The sequence below is a fragment of the Electrophorus electricus genome, chromosome 13 (assembly GCF_013358815.1).
Source record: "Electrophorus electricus isolate fEleEle1 chromosome 13, fEleEle1.pri, whole genome shotgun sequence".
NCBI classification, from domain to species: domain Eukaryota; kingdom Metazoa; phylum Chordata; class Actinopteri; order Gymnotiformes; family Gymnotidae; genus Electrophorus; species Electrophorus electricus.
The window spans coordinates 9,023,983-9,039,200 of record NC_049547.1 but is presented as its reverse complement, the minus strand read 5'-3'; the positions used below and the strand labels follow the sequence as shown (position 1 = coordinate 9,039,200).

General features: G+C 38.9%; 1 protein-coding gene across 2 annotated transcripts in view; it reads left to right on the top strand.

Annotated features, from left to right (window-relative positions):
• Positions 1–5,917, top strand: part of sorcs3b (sortilin related VPS10 domain containing receptor 3b) — a 90,572-nt gene extending 84,655 nt beyond the window's left edge. For both annotated transcript variants that reach the window (XM_035532468.1, XM_027000186.2), the window contains exons 25-27: positions 2,139–2,244; positions 2,530–2,831; positions 4,406–5,917. In XM_035532468.1, the coding sequence (XP_035388361.1) occupies positions 2,139–2,244; positions 2,530–2,831; positions 4,406–4,467 (470 nt within the window). In that variant the 3' untranslated portion in view covers positions 4,468–5,917. The remainder of the gene's footprint in view (positions 1–2,138; positions 2,245–2,529; positions 2,832–4,405) is intronic.
• Positions 5,918–15,218: the final 9,301 nt, after the last annotated feature.

Genomic DNA, 15,218 nt, shown 5'->3' with positions numbered 1-15,218 from the left:
TATCAACATATAAACAACCAGTTAGAGTTCATATAAATGCAAATGGGTTTGTCTGTTCGTTCCTATATTCTTGACGTTCATCTTGAATCTTTCTCTTCTAAGCCATTTTGTTAGCTGGCTAGCAAGGCAATACTGATGTCTTTGTTGCCATGTGAATCAGCATGCAGGTTATCATGGTTAAAAGCCGGTAAATTAGACATGACAAATTTCAGCATTTAAGATCATTCATTGTTAAACTACTGGTGTTAGAATGCTCTGCAAAGCATTTTATTCTGAAGAATTATAAAATTCTAATTCTGCAGTGAAGCCACAAGGGAGCATTAAAAGAACTGCATCTCGCCAACACCTGTGTTACACTGTGCAATACAGCTTCCCAAAAGCAAACTAAAACAGAGATCATATTTAAATGGAAGATTACACTCAAGAATTGCACTCAACACAGAACAGTGCTACAATGTAAAATACAGAGAAGCACTACACTTTACACTACAAAGCTCTGCTACACTACTTCCTCACTGTAAGATAAGAAATTTAGATCTGAGGGCCTAAAATGTACTGTAATTACAGTACATTTATCAGTAATTACCACTAATTACAGGCAGGATGCATGCTGTTATGCTGTAGCATATGCTATATGCTGCAGTAGGTATTTGCTGTAGATACTATGCTATGTGCTGTAGTAGATATTTGATGATAAAATGAATTGTTTGCTTTGCCAGAAAAAAAAAAAGCTTTACCCTTTTTCAGGCAGATCTATTCATCTTCATTGCTCTGAACAGGAAAAGGTTCTGATTACCGCCTGAATTCTGTTAAAAGGTCACAGACATCATGTGTCTGTGCTTTCAAACCTGAAGGGTAGACCTGTATACTGTGTGTGTGTGTTTGTGTGTGTGTGTGTGTGTGTGTGTGTGTGTGTGTGTGTGTGTGTGTGTGTGAACGTGTGCGTGTGTGTGTGTGTGCATATAGCTTTCTTTGTTTAGATGATCAGTGAAACTATTAATAATTTAAACTAACATGTCTCTCTCCACCTCAACAGCCTCAAACACTAGCTGCTGGCTATTAATTCCATTAATGACACAGGGATTTCTCTAGTTAGCTGCTAACTATTTGCTTTACAGATGACACAGCAATTCCACTGACAATTTGTTGGTTATAAACTATACAGATTGTATAGACCTTTTAACAAGCTGCTGGCTATTGACTACACAGATGATAGAGATTGATAGCTAGCTAGATACATACCAAGGTCAAAATTGTTGTGTCTCCATATAAGCTGTTCACTAATGTGCCTGATCAATAACTGGAAACTATTGAAAACAGATGGTATAAGCTGGCTGTTGTAACATTAAGTTTATTCGCATAGGGACCATAAACCTTATTTACAGTCTGTAATAGGGACTTAGATTCCACCATTGATATATGCATTACCATTCTTGCATCTTTTCTGGGCACATTACATAGTAGAATAGGGCAGTCAAATAATGTTTTGACACATATACATACAATGATGTAGGTACAATGATTTACAAATACATACAATGATATTGATCTTTTTTAATTGAGTTAGGTGTTAAAGAAAGGGCAGCAACAGTGCCATTGGCACTTCCGTTGCCAACATGGCCTCACCGTCATCTTTGTTTACAGACTTTGCAAGGGTCTGTTGAAAATGAATTCCTTGCAGCAACAGCTCGGTACCCTGAAGTACCACATTACCCATATCAAAGGAAGATGTTAGCAAGTAGCTTACAGATTTCATTTTCTCATGTGAACCAAGTTCTGTTGATTAATTTAAGCAATAAGCCAATTTAGAAAGTTTTGTGCCTTTTAACATAACAGTAAACCTGTGTTGACCTATGAGTGAGAATCCGTTCAGAACAAACTTAATTCATTAAACATCAGATGAAAACCATCAAGCATTTTTTAATGTGTTTATGTTGTACTGGTAAATAGGTGTCCCGACACATAGGTACCATTTTACACACACATATTTCTGTGGCTATGATGCTCAGTGTTTAGAACAGAACAGTAGTTATGTATCACAAGGGCAAGTTAGAGTAGCAGCAATAGACAGAACTGCTGTTTGAATTTGGCATCTGTGCAAGTCTGCTGTGTTGTGATGTTGGTCCCTGTGTTCACAGCTCCCCTGGTGGACTCCACCTCTCTCCACAGTGGTTCCACAATGCTGATGCTCCTCTCACTGGCCCTTGTGGGTTTGGCTGTATTCTTCATTTACAAGTTCAAACGGTGAACCATGCCTCACAACTCATAAAATACTCATACATTTATTAACAATTCCTAGTCACATATATGAATAACATAATCACCTTTCATTTCACTTATTAAAGAAAATGCGGTAGCTAAGGGGCTACTGAAATGTTTGCTGTTTCAGAAATTAATGATAAATTGGTTTGTAGTCCGTGCAGTGTGAATTGAAACTATCTTCTCATTCTCTGTGTTTTTGTTTGTGTTGGGGGCGTTGTTGTTTTGGGTGGGGGGCGGGGGGGGGGGGGGGGGGGCTCATGTGATCAGTAAGATCCCATGGATGCAGGTACAGACAGAGGACACACATGAGAAGGAGCCAGATATGATCAATGCAGTTGGACAAGGAGATAACAGCACACACACTCCATACAGATCACACAACACATACATTCCATTCACAACACGCCTCAGCACTCACTCTCGGCTCCCATCATGCTCTGTCACACAAAGCAGTAATAGTCAGCTGGCCCCGCCCCAAGTGCTGGCTGCTTCCCAGGAGGTGACCACACCCAAAGCACTGGCCCTGCCTCGAGAAATGATGGAGAGGGAGGTGCAGTCCCATAACGGAGGTAAGTCAATACTCATTGATTGAATTCTCACACAGGTCTGTCTCTTTTACTAAAAATAATGAACTAAGAATATATATGTAGTGTTAAGAATTTTGTAACACAGGTTTTGTTGACACAGTGTTCAGATATGCATTGTCGTAATATAAAATCAAGCATGTCACGTTGTCATGTACTAGTTTTAAGAGTTTTAATATCTCAAATTAGAAGTTATTTTTATTCTCCCTAAGTATTTTGTAAAAAAAAATAAATAAAATAAGACTAGTAAAATAAAAGACTAGTAGTATAGCTAATACATAGGATCAGCTTTTATCAACAATTATTTAAAAGATGTGACCTGTTCAGATTTTGACAAATGTAAAATAGTTTTCAATTTCCAGCATTTACACTGCTGTAATTATACATAATGACTAATAATGTAAGGACTACTTTTTTAATATAATGAGTACTTTTTTACTGTAGTTACAAAACTTGACATGACACATGTAATACTTGAAAGAGTATTAGATGTGTTAGCTAGAGAGCACTGAAGAGCACTGAAGAGCACTGAAGCACTCGACACACTGCATAATTCAGACATTCTGTTAGTTGGAGTTCTCATCACTAGAGGCCTGGATACAATGATGAAATAAAACATTTATCTGTACTGGGAAAAGCATCATTTTTAAAGAAAGTATGCCGAACAGTTGTAATATATTTGAATATTTTAATATTCTTCCATTTTGGTAGATAGTAATGCACAATTATGCAATATGAGTGCCCTATGCCCACAGACTAGTCTGTGCGCTATACAATATGAGTGCCCTATGCCCACAGACTAGTGTGTGCCCTATGCAATATGATTGCCCTATGCCCACAGACTAGTGTGTGCCCTATGCAATATGATTGCCCGATGCCCACAGACTAGTGTGTGCCCTATGCAATATGATTGCCCGATGCCCACAGACTAGTGTGTGCCCTATGCAATATGATTGCCCTATGCCCACAGACTAGTGTGTACCCTATGCAATATGATTGCCCTATGCCAACAGACTAGTGTGTACCCTATGCAATATGATTGCCCTATGCCAACAGACTAGTGTGTACCCTATGCAATATGATTGCCCTCTGCCCACAGACTATTGTGTACCCTATGCAATATGAGTGCCCTATGCCCACAGACTAGTGTGTACCCTATGCAATATGATTGCCCTATGCCAACAGACTAGTGTGTACCCTATGCAATATGATTGCCCTCTGCCAACAGACTAGTGTGTACCCTATGCAATATGATTGCCCTATGCCAACAGACTAGTGTGTGCCCTATGCAATATGATTGCCCTATGCCCACAGACTAGTGTGTGCCCTATGCAATATGATTGCCCTGTGCCCACAGGCTGCAGCTAAATCATCAAAGCAAAATTTGTAATGAACAGGTTGCCTGATATTGATGGTTTACCTGGTGATGTCATTTGTCTTTTTAGTTATAAACAGGCAATTCTAATGCTAATCTAATGCTAACATACAAAATGTCTTGGAATATGATGTGATACAAGTATTTGATTTAAACTGTTAATTATGTTTACTTTTGTGTGTAGGAGGTCTTGGGTTTGGTGAAAGGTTTAGGACCAGGGAGATTCCAAACTGCACCAATGTCTGAAAAATCAATTCCACACACAATAAGAGACATTAAGTTGTTTCATGATTCAGTTTTATCTCGTTTGATTTTTTTTATATTCGTTTGTCTAAATGTTAAGCCTCTATCAGTGCAACCATGTTTACTTTCAATGTAAATAAAACTTTAAAATATGTAAAATGATAAGGAGTAATAGAAAGGCATACACTATGCATTAAGAGTGCTCAGTCATTGTTATGGATTATATCAAACTTAAAAAGTTGTATATCTTGCTGAATACCATGTGACAAAAATGACAACCCTAGTGTACTTATCTTTAATTAATAGAAGGGCCCTGTTTCACTACTGTGTCAACAGCACACTTGCTGACTCCCCTCACAGCTTGAAGGGGCTGAGCCCTTTAAACTGCCATCCACATTGACCAGAGAAAGCCAGAAGCACTTGATGAGAAGTTAGCAGAAGAGAAAAGTAACAAAAATAGCAAATATAGCTGTCAATGTGCTACCTCACAAAACACTGAATTACAATAAGTCATAAAGCTGTCGTTGGATACAGTTGAAGTCTACAAATGCAAACCTGACACTAGCACTAACCTTAAAGTTTTATGAATTTGCAGTCATGAGATGATAGCACCTGTCATGTGGATATTGTCATAAAACCTCTTGTTCTATTGTTTATTATTAGTTTTTTTGTTTGTTTGTTTGTTTTTTGTTTTGTTTTTTTTGCATGTGAAGCTGTGTTGCTTCAGTTTCAAAGCCTTATGGGCAGGTTCTGCTCCTGAAGGATACACTCATGTTGACTTAATCTCTTATCCCTTCAAGGGGTCATCTAGCTTCACTTGAGTTAAAAAATTATGGAAATGCCCCTAAGATAGCCTTGTGGATTCCCCCAAGGGGAAATTGTATGGGCTAGTTTACATGTTAAAACAATAATGAAACAGGGCCATAATATAGATTATACAATTTTGTAAAGATTATTTACATTTTTTTCTGCATGATAACTGACAGGTAGGCCTATAGCAAGAATTGTATTAACCCTTTGTGATGAGTTCACTTTCAGAGATTGATGTTGCAAATAGGACTTTGATAAGACTAATAAATGTTGTTCTGCTGTATTAAATTGATAAAGACTACATTTTTAAATAGTTATATGTGTTACTTTTGAAGGGTTTCAATTGCCTTTTTTAAATATAAGCATCTGACAGTTGTGAAATGAACTAGTTTTTTCAGAGAGGTGTCTGTATTTTTGTGCTTTGAGGTTTATTTTTGCTTTAAAGTGCATGTTATTTTGATAAATCAGCTTTTCCTTGCCACTGAGGTACTGTCCACTTGATGTGATATTTCTCTTAGCATACAGTAGATATTGCGGTGCATGTCTCTTTGCTTCTTATATTTTACATTCCAGTTTAATGGATGACTGGGAATTCAGTCATTAGTCTGAATAAATGTATTTTTTACAGAACCACTGACCATAATTTCTGACTCTTGAATTTTGTTATAATCACTCTGGCAAATACTCAGTCATGTTTTAGAGATTTTTGCCCATTCTGATGAACAGTTGAAAGAAGTTTGAGAAGTGTGTGTTTCAGTGGGTAAGGCTCCTGAGTAGAGATCTAAGAGTTGCTGGTTTGGCCCTTGGGGGTAGTTTGAGAAACTCTTTTATTGGAGGACTCTAGTTTTTAAGTTTATGTGCTGATGTTCTTGCTAAATTGGCATCTGGATTTATAATGAGCTTGCACAATATTTCTAAAGTGGCTCTGCAGTAGACAGCAAATTGGGCTATTCCATTTACCCTTTGTTCCTACAGGGTGCTGTAAAACTGCAAGTGATTCATGGAGCTACACAATGTTTCTGTACTACCTCTAAATATGTCAGTATTCAGATTTATTTAAATCATATACATTTAAATGTGAATATCTTTTTTTCAGCCAATGCACATTCTTACTTCATGTATGTACAAGGTTGTTTTTGGTTATGTTGTTATTTTAGATGTAATTCAATCCGGCAAAGAACTCAATCAAATCTAGTACTCAAAGTATAACAGTTTATCCTACATACTACACACACACACACACACACACACACACACATACATACACACACACACAAACCAAATATCTAGGCTATCAAAATCTATACTCTACCAGTCATCAGATAGCCCACTGGCATTTTCAGTTGGCCAAAGGAGGAGATAGAAGCAACAGACATCAAGACAAGGAAACTCCTCATAATGCATGGAGGGTTTCATCCCAAATGCTGCAATCTGAGAATGTACACTAAGCAGAAGGATGGGAGCCAAAGATTAGTGAGCATCAGTGCCACTGTCCAGGAGTGCACCAGGAAGATGGCCCCAAGTGATGAAGTGCCTAGTGATGCAGGCTGTGCAAGGATGCCCCTGAGACAATCCAGTGCATAACAATGTGATACAAGATGCTAGCAGGCAGAGCATACATGAAACACCATAACCAAGTGGCCAGCATATTATACAGAAACGTCTGTGCCAGGAATTGGCTAGAAGCTCTGAGGTCAAAGTGGGACACACCCCGAAAGTGGTGGAGAATGACTGAGCTAGATTCCCATGGGACTTCCAGATCCAAACTAATAAAATGGTAATGGATAACCTACCAGACATAGTAGTCATGGACAAAGAGCAGAAAAGGACTATAGTGATTAATGTAACAATCCCAAGTCATTGCAACATCAGGATCAAGGAACCCAAAAAGCTAAAAAAAATAAATAAATACAAAGGGGTTAGAGAAAAGCTGGAAAAGATGTGTAAGGTGAAGGCAATAGTGGTTCCCATGAAAATCAAAGAACTAAGGGCTGTGACCCCCAAACTGGAAGAGGGGCTCCAGAAGATACCAGGAACAACATCTCAGATCTCCATTCCAAAGAGTGCAGTCCTGGGAACAGCTAAGATATTATGCGGGACCCTCATGCTCCCAGGCCTCTAGTAGAGCACCTAAGCTTGAAAAAAAAAAGAGACGGCCCAGAGGAGCACAAGTGGTGCTCTGTTAAATAAAGGATGTTACTGTTTAAAAAATATCTAAGTAGCCACCCTTTACTTTGATGACAACTTCATATGTTCTTGGTGATCTCATAATTACCTATGTCGTAAAGCAATTCTCACATATGTGTAGGGTGAGTTCTAAACATTACGTTCTAAATGAAAACTATTTGTTAATGAAAATATTTGTTGAAGGGGTGTTTAAAATGTATTTTTATTATTATTTATTATTATTTGGAATTATTATATTATTTTATATATCCATATATGATAAAATGTTGCAAGTACTAGTACAAGTTTGTTTAATGGTTCTTTTAATAAAAGCAAAACTAACCCTCAAGTGTTATGCAAAGGTGCTAAGACATGAATACAGACATAATAACTAACTGATGAAGAAGGGAGGAACAGAGAGTTATACATGCACATGTGGATTGGGCAGGCAACAAATTGTCCTGTAAGAATATGATGTGTAAGTATACAGATATAAGATATAAGACACAGTTGAGATTGACAGACATAATAAAAGGGAAACAATGAGGGGCCATGGCAACATGAGGAAAGCGGAATGTAAAAACAAGGCACTGGTTTGACAGGGCGTGGCAGAGGCAGCAGTCTCCTGGAGTCAGGGCATGGCAGAAGCACCACCCTCGGAAAGGCAGGGCATTGCAGTGTCCTCAGGGATGGTACCCTCTGTTGAGCAGTATGTAAGAGAAGCACTGTTCCCTCTCGTGAGTAAGGCATGGGAGGACTATCCTCTGGCATGAGCACTGTGCCCTCCTGTGTGTTGGGTGTGTACTCTGGCTTGCCTGAAATGAAAGAGAAAGAGCCAGACATACAAACTCCTGAACACCCCCCTTGGCCAACAAGCCCATCCAACTGATGGTTCAGTGGGGACCCAGGAACTGCTAGCCCCAGCCCCAAGAAATTCCTAAGGAGCCTCCCTCTTCTGAGCACAAAGAGGAGACCCTGGCCACCAGGGCAGGGACAGCTGAAAGCTCAAGTTCTCGCTCCAAGACAGGCTTGGACTAGCTTTTCTTCCCACAGCATCTGCATTGTCTTTGGCTGGAGGTACCTGGCTCTCCCTCCTTGACCTTTGTGGGTGGACCACTCCCCTGAGATTGCAGGTGGTTGGGTTTGGAAAAGTCTAAACCCCAGGCTTCCTCCTCCTACACCAGAGAAGTAGGTCCTGACTGGAGCAGGCCTGCCTCATACCTGTCCACTAGCAGACCGGACTGCAGGAAAGCAGGCCAACCAGTGCTTTCCCATGCCAGTGGCGTCTCTGCCAAGATGAGCTGGTCCAGCATATATACAAGCTGTTGTGCCACAAGCAATTTAGCCTGACAAGCCTGCTCTGTGTCAGCAGGCAAGTCCATCCAGTAAATGGTTCCCTTTGCTAGTCCTTTCGCTGCACCCTTGTAATGTATCAAATAGATTTATTTTATGTAGGTAAAATTAGGCATACTAGTATGAGTGTCAGTGATTATAAATGTGTCAAGATCTTTAGTTTAAAAAATAGCCTTGTACTGTCAGCATCATAGCTTTCTATGGCACCTACTGAAATACCTACAAGCCTCGTGAGTTCATGAACAATCAGCAATTATCCTTCTGTACTAAACAAATTGCATGATCCCTAGCTAGATATGTAGGTTTATTTCAGGTCAGTCTTGGTGATGTAGAATCATGTTAGTAGTTGTATGTGGCTTTTGTTTGTTTGTTGGAGTGATCCTAACTGTGTCAAGCAAGTCTGAAATTCCACAAAAACAGGTAAAAAAAAATTATAGTGCACACTTGGAAAGATGCCACATACTATCAATAGTGAATGTATGACTAGTGCAAGCAGACTAATGCAGTCCAGGTGTGTTACATGTGACATGTGCAGAGGATCAGCAGGGCAGGGAAGAGTAGTGTTGACAAACATGGAGGAGGCTGTGACACAGGGTTTAGTGCCTATGACTGAGTTTGGGGCTTGCTGATTGTTTCATCTGTTGTGGTTTCAGGCGCTCCTGTCGGTCTTGCCTCCTCTGTGGATGAAAGATACTTAGCATTTTCAAAGGTCACCCTGCATTCTCTGCCACGGAGAGATATTGATAAAAGCGGGAGGGCTATTTAATACCTTATGACTTATTATAAAACTGCTCTAAATTTATTTACTGTTTTCAGTTTGTCAGTGAAAACAGGTTTACTCAAAAACACCTCTCAGCCATGCTGCATGCCCATGTGGATTTGACTGGCACAGATTTCCTCAATTTGATGAAAAAACAGCATTTTGTTTCTTTTTTCTGTCTAATCATTATTCATGACCTTTGAGGAAAAAAAAAAAAAGTGAGACATTGTCACCAAACTGTCAAAACAAATCATTAAGCAGTTGGAGGTTTGGAGTCAGACTTCGTGACCAGAGAGTTGAAATGAAGATATTTTTGAGTTCATAAACAGGTTATGTGTTTTGTATTATTTATTTGATTATATAGCTATCGTTACATCATTTTATTAACTGAAATATGTGAATTCTATGTAGATTCAAATAATTAATTTGATAATATTATATTATACACAACCAGGACAAATGGGCCACCCTTTGCCTTCAAAATTTCTCCAGTCCTTCTCAGAATGCTGCTGTAGATGGCCTGAACTGTGTATAGTGGAATAATGAACGTTCCCTTCAAAAGGCAATCTGCAGACTTTTCCATAGACCTGCAATAATGTTTAGATCTGGTCACTTTCCATGTAGGTGGATATGGAAGGCCTTTGACTTCTTTATGGTGTTCAGGAAACAACTATTTTCTTCATAAAATGTCTTTAGCAGCATGTATGGAACATCAGGAGACAACAATTGTTGCACCACTAGGGGCACCTGATCCTGTAAAATTGATGTCATATTCTTTGGCTGTGGTACAAACACAATGACTCCTGTAGCATGTCTGTGCAGACTGTTATGAATCCAGCAAAGTCTTTATCAGCTGACAAAAGGCAGTGGTCCTCATGCAATATGTTCATGTTTCTCTTAACTTCTGTTGGTTTTAGTCAGACAGCAGATTGAAAGAGCCACTCATGCCACAGTGGATAAATCTATAGCAGAAAGAGGAATAATAGAACAAACAATCAACAAAGAAATGCACAAATTGACAAAGTAAATCAATCACAAATATTATCCACTGCGTCACTGTGGACAAGGCAAGTGTCTGCATCTGTAGAAGCTGATGAATAGCTTGAAGCTGCAGAACTTCACCTACTGTACAGCAACATACACTCCAGACAAGGAGACTGCAGAGTGATGAGTGTCCTCAGTGTCTGACACACCCACTCAGCAACACACGCACACCACATACATACATATGCATGCACAAATATTCATGCACAAGCACACATACACACACACACACATCCATATTCTGTGACAAATTATAGTGCCTCCTGAATCATATGAGGGACAGCACATCAATTATACATTCTAATAAAGCAGGAGACATGTCTCTCTTACTCAGACTGACAGCGCAGTCACATTTAATGCTCAGGACCAGTGTCTCTGCATTTGTGTGTGTGTGTGTGTGAGAGAGAGAGAGAGAGAGAGAGAGAGAGATTATAGTAGAACCATCTAAAAATATCAGTGAACACAGAAATGTCGCCTTTGACAACCACAGGCAGCAGAAAGACAATCAGCTGAGGTGGAAAGTGTTGCAGCTTGCTGAAGATGTTCTGTGTTGGCAAGTGAAAGTGAAGCTAGTTAAGCCTTTACTGCTGACACTATACATAGCCGACAGCTGTCTAAAACATATGCATTACTGAAAATCAAAGCTATTTAAGCATTGTTTTCCCAAAATAGACTAAACACAATTACATATACAGACATACACATGTAAACACACACACACAGTGACAAATGTTACAAAATGTTACAAAAGCACATGAAATGCAATTTATTGAAACTGATATCCATTCTGCAGTGAGGCAGAAGACCCACATTATTTATCTCCTTTTGACCTTGTCATTGAGAATCCTTGATTTACTAGGAGAACACACACCCAGACAATCTCAAACAGAGCAAAATACCACAAATCAGCAAACAGTGACGGTATAAGTGTGTGTTCTTGAGTGTAAGAGAGAGAGGAAATCATAGCCTGATTGTGCTGGTGGGGGGTTTGTCTCCTCTCCCAGCTCAGACTGCCCAGGCTGCATGAGAAGCTGCATGAGAAACTGCATGAGAAAGCCATACACACACAAGCTCTCCTGAATGAACAACACTGAATTTCTAGTTTTGGTGTTTGACTCTATTAATTTGCAGAACAGGACTGGATAATTAAAAATGTTTAACTCTGATTGACTCTACAGTAGTCATTAAAATGAATACATGTCTCAAAAAACAATAAATGCTGAGTCTGTCATTCACCAGTCATGTAGCACCATCATCTGTTAAAAACAGTGAATAGCATGTAAATTGAGCACAGGATGTCAAGTGAGAATGCTACATACCGGTGTCACTTACTAGTTTTTAATAAGTAACTAAGAATTGTGATTGCAAATATAATATAATATAATATATATTAATATTTGGACTACCCAGTTCCTCAAATGAGTCTCTCACTGACAGACCCCAGTTTAGAACATGTGGCTCATTTTGAACACCTGCTCCGAGGGTACTCAGCTCATTCCTGTACTCCCTGTTCACAGGGTACCCTTATTTAAGCATATAAGCCAACGTATCATCTTATTTAAACAGTACCTTTACATGTATTGTCATGGTCAAACGGGTAACCGCTTGCAGGTACGAAAATTTAAAGCAGGATCAAACCTATTTAACACCAGTATATTCTCCTTCGGCATTTTTGTCTCTTCCTTAATGCACCAAACTAGTGGTTATTACCTAGAAAAGTGACAGTCATGCTTTGTGCTGGCTAGGCCCAAAACAGCACATATTTCAGCTTTTGGTGACCCTCCCAGTTAGTCATGATTACAATATAACCCTCATTAAAGTTCTATCTGCTCATGAAATTCTCACAGGGTACAAACAGACTTCTTACTCCACAGGTAGTGGGCTGACTATGAGAACAACAGAAGAAACAACCAACAAAAGAGAAACATAGAGTCAAAGGCTCCCCAATTCGCATACAATTATGCGCACTCAAGCTTCACGGAGCAGTCCCATCTTGCCGTCCTTGTGTGGCTCCTGACTGATACATCTTTTTTCTTTATTTTGCTAAACGTGTACAAGGTAATTAGAACAATAGGCATGGAAAGCCAAAGTGGTCAAAATTCGCCTCAAATGAAACGCGTTTTATTTGTAAAACACCGAAAAAAGCTTTTGGACGCTTTTATGCCGCAAAATACAGAGTTGTTTTTCACTACGCTGTAAAATACGCCGCAAAAACGATCAAAACCTATCAATATTGCCTGAACTTCTGTGGCGACGCATGGATAAACTACGGTTAGCAAAAACATTAACCCAAAAAAAGCAAAAGCAGCGAATGTAGCTATTTATAGTCGTGTCGTAATACCATATAGAACACGAGGCAGTGACGCAGATTTTCACACCTGTAAGATCGCTCATTCACGATAACACACACCCTATTATATTTTGACCACTTTGGCTTTCCATAAATAGGGCGTGTGCTATTGTGAATGATCGATCTTACAGGTGTGAAAATCTGCGTCACTACCTCGTGTTCTATACGGTATTACGACATGACTATAAATAGCCACATTCCCTGCTTTTGCTGTACTTCTATCGCCAAAGATTGACCTACGGTAAAAATACATCTCGGGTTTTTGGATATGCTATTTTGGGTCAATGTTTTTGCTAACCGTAGTCGATCCATGAGTCGCCGGAGAAGTTTAGGCAATATTGATAGGTTAGCTAATTGGAGTTTGTTGTACCCATAAAACGTATTGACATTTGGTGGATTGATGGAAAGATTGTTAACCTAATAGATTTTGAGGACCTATTTGAAAGACAAGTGAAACTTTACATCTAACTTTAGATACATTTAAATCTTGCAATAACACAAACGTTTCTATAAATCTCACACACACACACACACACTTAAATTAGATTTATTGAAAATTACTATTAGCGTTGGTTATTGATTAGCTGAACCAACTGGTTCACAAAAGAGTCGGGATGCTCATGAAATCTATACGAAGGTTAGCGCAAGCATATAACCTGTAGTCTACAGTCAAATACCGCCACATATGAGGCAGTACTATTCACAATGAAAAATACTAAGTAGTTTCGAAGTTACAGTGACTGATTTTCTGCTTTCCTTCGCTACAGCACTCAAACAATTTTGTTTTTGAGTTTACTCCCGCGACACTCCGAAAATCACTTCGAAGCTGAGCCTAACCACACCGCAGCTATGGGTTGTTTGCTAGCTTACAGATACCAAGAAAAGTGTGTGTGTGTGTGTGTGTGTGTGTGTGTGTGTGTGTGTCTCTCTCTCTCTCTCTCTCTCTCTCTCTCTCTCTCTGTATATATATATATATATATATATATATATATATATATATATATATATATATATATATATATATATATATATATATATATAAACAGCAATATATTTCATTTATATTTGTCACCAAGGCAAAAGCAGGAAAATACTGGTTGTGGTTCATCTTTGTTTTGTAGTTCTGTAACTAGCTTGCTTTTGTTTCCTTTTGTTCCTGTAAGATAATTTGGAATATACTGTAAGGTACTAAACATGTTTTTGTGTTTTGTTTTTCTATTTGTGTGCAGAACATGTATTATTTTGGTAAATGTATCTAACTGAGAAAATCTTTAAAAGTTTCCATTATTGATTGCTTGAGTCCTGAGGGCAAGCAAATATCATCTCCCCCTTTAGTTCTACAATGGGCTCTTCAGTGATGAACTGTCACAGGAACACAAACAACCACACACCGATACACTATACCCCATACTACCTACACACAGTTAAAACACATGACAAACTAACACATCACTATCACAGTTTTTCCTTCATAATATAATAATAATAATAGAATCAGTTAATGTAGTGCTTTTTACAAACTCAGACAGTTGAAGGGGGCTTTGGATGGATGGATGGAGAAAGTTCCATTGTATGTGTGTTGTATTTACAGAGATGTAAATAGACCTTGGATAGGTGTGTGTGTGCGTGCACATGTGCACTGCAGTCTTTGTGGCTGTTGTTGTTCCATAACTCTCATTAGTGTCCCAATTTTCAATTATATCTGTTACCTTTATGATCTAATTAGGGCCATATACTGAAGCTGTAGTTCATTATACACCACAAGCAGAACATATCAGCCTGAAGCATAACAAGTGAGAGGCTGCTCTGCCCTCTCCCTCACATGTTCTGGGTCAAATTAGCCCCCCTCAATGTGTGTACTTTTTCCTTTTTACAGAGTAGAAACCTAATGTTATCATGAGTCACATGAAAAAGACACCTACTTAGTATGAAGCTCTATTTAAGATTTAAAGGATCTCTCTATGGGAGGAGACTTGGAGCTTTATTTCTTCTAAATAGAATAGAATTGTAAGCAATCTAGAACAGATCAGATTCCACACCATTCAGTCCTGCAATGGACTTTATTACATCAGATATTGATAAAGAATTATCGATTTGGATTTGCTTCAGACTCAACCAGCAGCCAATAGAAAGGAGCCATTCAGATGCTTCCCCATGTGTGTTTGTCATGTCTAGGCTACATCTTCTGCTGAGTAAACACATCTTGTGCTTTCTTAGTCAACTCACAAGTACACACACACACACACACACACACACACACACACACACACA